This window comes from Apteryx rowi, unplaced genomic scaffold (assembly GCF_003343035.1).
Source record: "Apteryx rowi isolate R43461 unplaced genomic scaffold, aptRow1 scaffold_74, whole genome shotgun sequence".
Classification (NCBI taxonomy): Eukaryota; Metazoa; Chordata; class Aves; order Apterygiformes; family Apterygidae; genus Apteryx; species Apteryx rowi.
The window spans coordinates 2,784,680-2,790,981 of NW_020451027.1; the positions used below are offsets into that span (position 1 = coordinate 2,784,680).

The window sequence follows — 6,302 nt, forward strand, 5'->3', positions numbered from 1 at the left end:
TATATTAAATAGCCACTTTGACCACCAAAGAAGAGATTTGATGGTGTCTAAAAAGTGGGGTATATGTGCAAAGTTATTCTTAACAATCCACTAAGAGCAAGACATAGATCTTGACTGGTTTATGTTTGTTTTTGTTTCTGAGACTCTCCACAATTTAATTGGTGTTTATCTACAATAAAAGGATACAAATGAACATTCACCACTGCCCAGACCATTCAGACTTTTAGCTTAAATAAAATTAAAAAAAGAAAGGTCATTACTGTAAACTAAGAAATGTATTCAGATCAGCATCCACAAGGCTTCTGAGTTTATCTGCTTTAAAATTAATCACTGCCAATTCCCAATTTTGCAAGAATTTTTTACTAACAATTTTTTTCTTTTATACAAAGTTAAAAAAGCTAAAGTATGTATTAAAAATATTAATGAACTAAAGGTTTTAATTCATGTATTAAATGAAGCATCTGATACAATCTCAGGAAACATCTAAAGTAAAATGAAAATAGTAATGAAAAAATTGTACTAAAATCATTTTCCTTAAACATCTTAATAAATCATATTTTGCTTATTTCCATCTTCCCTGAAAAAAGCATGATTCATCAAAAACTCATTTTAACAGTTCACATGCGTATATATTCTTAGAAATCATTTTTGTGCTCACTAATGTAGGTGGCCAACTTCCTTTTTGCTTTAGTGGTACAGCATCAGGGCTGTTTAGTGAACTGACTTGTTTTTTTTAATTCCAAATCAGTGTTGTTTGGCAGAGAAAATTGAAAAACCCTCTCTATGCAAGATTTTGAATCAATGGGACTCCCCTCTTGAGTAGTTTTTCTGTTGTTATTACTTTCGTAATATCCTTATAGGATTAAGCTCATTTGGGAGGGTGTTTTCCAGATTTCGCCTCCCTAATGTACAAAAGGCAACTTCACAGACCAGCAGCCTGATCCTGCAGTCCTTACCCATGCGCCACTCCCACAGGATCCCTCTCCAAGCCCTCCATCCAGGCACAGTTTTCAGTGGTGTCCGAGGACATTCCAGCTGGGTGAGCAACTGGCAGATGAGCATTTATCTAGGCCAGTGACAATTCCCAGGGCGCAAGAAGGGTCAGGCTTGGGACTAATACATTATAAAAAAAGCACTGGCATTTGCAGTCTGACTATTTCAATTATTAATGCAATTCATTTTGTATTTCTTTTTTAAAAAAAAAAACTTTAAGATACATTATAAAAATAAAATGAAAGTTAGGGTTCTTAAATGCCATAAGTGAGCATACAATCCTGAAGCAGCATTCTTTTGGCTTTAATTAAAGTGAGTTTTATCTGGTTGTCAGAGTGAAAAAAGAGATTTCTATCTCTCTGTGGTAGAATTCTTTTTTTTTTTTCAAGGTTCTGGAAATAAGTAACATACAATTTTAAGAGGCACTTATTAGAATGATTCATAACCTTCTCTTCAGTTATCTGATGAATTAAAAAAATGTGAATACGATTTATCAACAATAAATGTTCATTTATTATAGCGACATATTACTTCAAACTCATTTGCCAAGTGGCTGCAGATGCTACACATCAAGCTGTTTATTTTCCCAAATATTTTGTGGGTTTGTTTTTTTTTTAAAAAAGGCTTGAAAATAATAATAATAATAATAAAGAAGAAGAGTAAGAATAAAAAAAAAAAATCAAATGTTAGAAAAGGTTCGTTAAGGTAGTTTGTGAGGGGCTCCCGGATTCGTGGCTGTCCAAGTTAGAGGTCACTGATGTCACTACAGTGATAGTGGGATTGGTCAGGTCTGTTAAAGTGGTCGCAGTGCCGGGTGGAGTGAGAGCGCCGCTGTCTGCTGAGGGCGGTGCCGGAAGTGACGTGCCATCAGCTTTATCGACACCCCCATTCTCCTGCCGCAAAAGGTTCCTTCTGAATTTGGCTCTTGCGTTTTGAAACCAAACCTGCAAACCAATCCCAATTGATTTCTTTACCGATGTTTGTTTTTTTTTTTTTGTCTTTGTTCTTGCTTCTATGTAATTTTTGATGTTTGTTTTTGTTTGGCAAATCACCTAAGTCACTCTACAGCTTCATTTGCTACTATTTGTCTTGATTCTGTCATACAAAGGCCCCTGTACACAAGGCCCACCACTATGGGTGCTCACTGGAACATTGCAGCCCAATGTACAGACCTCGTAGAGCAACCTGGACAAAAATCTGCTCACTCGCTCATCCGAGGAAACCAGCTTGTCTGATGGCCAAATGGGTTGGATAGATTTGGGGGTTTTTTAGCTCAAGAATCATGGTAAAGGGTGAGGCAAAGGATGAGTGAGCAGATTTTTGCTGAGGCTGAAAATTTGTCTTGATCGCTTTAAAAGACTGAAGAAGAAGGGGTAATAACACCGTCCCTATCATATAACTGTTGATATGGGTCATCTAGTCTTTCTATTTGATAAGGCTCACTGAAAATGTTTTAGGTGACATGTAACATGTTAAGCAATTGCCGCTAATAGATTCTCCTTCTACCTTGATCACTGCCCTTCTTTCGCAGTCTGAGTATAATACATACTTTAACTTCAATGAACTAGCACACACCATATAGGGACTTTTTAAATGTGATTTGCTGGGCTGTCTTTCCCAGGGAAGGGATGTTTTACTGTGGAGGCCCTTAATGATCACAGTCTAGCAGGCATTGAGAAAGGGAGCAGGCTGGTTCTGGAGGATCAAATCAGCCAAAACTTCTATATATTGGGGAATCTGCTCACTGAGGGGCCACATTAACAACTTCATGGAAGTCCAAAGGCTGCACCCCGTGTGTATCAAATGGAGCAGACTTGCTACCTCTGCCCTTAGTAGAGACATCACCACAAAGAAACTACAGATCCCAGGGTGCGTTGTGATGTCTACTGGGTTAGTGGCCTCTGGAGATAATTAGTCACATCAGTGATATGAAGAAACTACAAACCACATTTTAGTAATTGGCTGCCTTTGGGTGGTAAGGCATACATTTGGCATTCCTGCCATGTAATACCATACCCCTCTGCACACCCACTAGGGACACATCTAGCAAAAATTTATCTCTATCATTACGCAAAAGGGAAATACTATTGACTGAGAGGGGTAGGGGAAAATTCTGACAAGCCTGTGATGGTGCTTCTTACCTGCAGAACTCTCTTGGTCAGGCCCGTTTTCTGGGCAAGCTGCTTGAGGTCCTTGGCATCTGGATTGTGGTTGATAGCAAAGTAGGACTTCATGGTACGAAGCTGGTGGTGTTTGAAGGAGGTGCGCATGCGCTTGGTCTTCTGGGATGGGGGATAAGGCTGCTGATCTCTGTCCAGGTGATCTGCCTCATTCTCGTTACAACCTGATCAATCAACAAAACACAACAAGGAGTTAGTGACTGCGCATCACGTAGGATAAACAAATCAGGGCAAAAATCTTGAGTCACATACTGTTTGGAATGAAGGAAGCAAGCAAGGGCTAAGATGGTGCAAGGATAAGTACAGATGTGATAATTAAATGAGACAAAAAAGATTCAGAAGATGACCTTCTATTCTTAAAGCATGCTATGTCCCCAGGCCCATACCTAACTAAGGGCAGGCTTAGAAAGTTTTCTCTCCTTTGGCATTTATTTTCAAACAAGTCTTCTCCCTGTGGTGATGGTTTTGCTTTGAGTGTTCAAGGAGTCATTTGAAATCTCATTCAGATTTTGAAATCTCACTCATTGAAACACTCTTAGCTTGAGAGAAGAATAAAGGTCAAACCAGCATTTTGAATATTCCTGAATTTTCCCCCAAATCACAAGCACCTATAAAAAAAGATGTACAGCAGGAAAGTTTGTTTTGACAGCTGATCAAGAAAGCATAAAATCTGGACTTTTTTTGCTGATAAAATAAATGCATTTACACTCTGCCTGGGAATTTATATAAACTACTCAAAGACCTTCCTCTGTAAAACATCTCTAGAAAGCAATTGCATCAAGGGTGTCTCAATTCAGTACCTGCAATCTCAATCCCAATAAGCCGTAGCTCTTAGCTGTTACTGACCAAGGACATTTTATAAGCAACCAAATGGTGGTTCAGAAACTTTAAAAGAGTTTCCCTAATTGAGGGTTTTCAAAGTGTCTATGAAACTTGTTTCAGATAGACTTGTTTCAGATTACGCCTTTATAGGTGTGAACTGTACACTAGAGTTGAAGCTGTCCTGGGGACTATGGCATCATTACTTCATACTGTGGACAGGAATGACAATATTAGCAAAAAAAAAAAGTAAGAATGTCCTCTGTATTTTCTTTTTGGCTTTACAAACAATCAGGTTACTTTCAGGATCACATTCTATAATGATGGTTCTATCACACAGGGGAAAATTGATGATGTCATCATAACAGGGAATATTAATTAAAGAACAGCTAATTAAAAATGTTTCAGAACGTATATAAACTAGCCCAAGCTTTATTAGTTGTTCATCTGAATTTTTGAACTGCTTTCCAATAGCTAGTGGATTTATTTACTAGGCCTAGCTGATCCCCAGTTCTCACAAAACGAAGGAAAGGGGGAAAGAGAGAAAGTACGCAATCCAGAGATACTGACAGTGCTAAAAGCAGGAGCAAGACTATTTGAAATTGGGAGAAAATAAAAAGCTTCTTGAAGGTGTTTTCTCTTTTGAATTTTAAGACAAGTCAACATGAACAGATGCTGGTAGGACACTTTGACAGAAAATCAAGTGAATATTTAATTATATTAGGTTTGCTTCTCGGCTTGGTAAGAAGTATATCTTCACTTTCAAACAAAGTAAGCTGACACTTCTGAAAATACCAGGAGTTGGAAGTTGTCTTGAAAACAATTTCAGACCAGATTTGGGTTGTATTTACTACTTGTTTTCACAAGCAATCATACTGCCTTCAGTCAAACCATGCGGGCAGTAACTTACAAGCTGACAGAAATCATAGCACTAGAATGTGGTCCTCAGGTATTCCTTCAGATGCTTGCAAGCTGTTTGTTTGGTTTGTTTTTCCTTCCAACATTCAGGTTCCTCAGCAGCAGTGCTAACTCCTCTGGTCTGCTTATGGACTTTGCTTCTCTGATCTGCTTTCTTGTCTGTTGTCTACTTTATTTTGGCTTATATTTCCAAGAAAAGGTGGCCACAGGACTCAAAACATCCTCAGACAATCCTAATTTATATAATGATTTAGACCAATCTGTTTTACATGGGTGAAATGGCATTATGTACTTTTACCACATAGTAGTGCAAAATTCTACACTATTGCCTGGAGAACTAAGGGGAAGCAAAAAATCAAGCAAGAGATTATTGCTCATTTCTTTGCAACAGGATTAGGGGGGTTGTTTGTTTTATTTTGCTTTGGAAAGAGCTAGAACAGTTTGGCTTTCATTGCCAAGAACTCTTCGAGTGAACTCTTCATAGTTTTACACACACATATATATATAATGAAATAAACAGTTCTTTGAGTAACAGCTGGGTAAAATATTTTCCTAGGGAAATCTTCTTCGCCATCTCATTTCTATATCCTGTGGGCTGTAAGTCAACACAGTTTCCCTCAAAATACATATTGATTCTATGATATAAGAGGTAATACAGAGAAAGCTTTGAATATTTTAAGTACTTTTGAATAGTTTCTTCCATTTTTCACATTAATTTCAGACAGTTCACAAGTATGAATGGTTTTTACCTCATAACATTTCGAGTTATTTATTGTTGTGTTTCCATTTTACAGCTGAGGAGCTGAGAAACAGAAATTAAACTACTGAACAGAACACAAAATAGAAATCTTGTTGCAGAGCTGGCAACAAAATCTGGTTTTCCATTCTGGCCCTGGGCTCAGCTCCCCCGAAACAAAATGAACCCACACATATCTGAACCAGATACTGTGGGATCACTTGAGAATACACGTATTTTTCTGCGCAGTTCGGTCAAGTTGTTAGCTTAGCAGAGTTAGTGCACTCTTTCATTCTTTAAAGTCTGGTTGTTTTTTTAATAAGGGCTTAGCGTAACGATATGGACAAGCTATGGCGTGACTGGGTGCAACAGCGGTTTGGTGTACGGGGCAAGGTGGATCTGTGACTCTCGCTGAACAGGAGGGGATAAGAGTAAACCTCCGATATAACCAGTAATTTGTTGCCCAGATACAGAGTGCTGTCTTCGAGGCCGGGTGCGCGATTAGGGGCTGCGCGCCGTCCCGCCGGCTCTGCTCGCGCCGCCGGGGCCGCGGGGCTCACGGCCGCGACGCGGAGAGCCCTGGCGCCTGGGGGCCCACGGCCGTGCAGGGCCTTTGCCTTTGCCTCGGCCGCGGCGCAGCGGGCCGCAGCGGGGCA

The 6,302-nt window shown here is 39.4% G+C and overlaps 1 protein-coding gene across 2 annotated transcripts in view; it reads right to left on the reverse strand.

The window, feature by feature from the left end:
• Positions 1-1,575: 1,575 nt before the first annotated feature.
• LHX9 (LIM homeobox 9) overlaps positions 1,576-6,302 on the reverse strand; it is an 11,931-nt gene continuing 7,204 nt past the window's right edge. The window contains exons 6-7 of one of the 2 annotated variants that reach the window (XM_026087900.1): positions 3,135-3,337; positions 1,576-1,937 (exon numbers count right to left, since the gene is read on the reverse strand). In XM_026087900.1, the coding sequence (XP_025943685.1) occupies positions 1,680-1,937; positions 3,135-3,337 (461 nt within the window). In that variant the 3' untranslated portion in view covers positions 1,576-1,679. The remainder of the gene's footprint in view (positions 1,938-3,134; positions 3,338-6,302) is intronic. The other variant, XM_026087901.1, reaches the window with a different exon arrangement.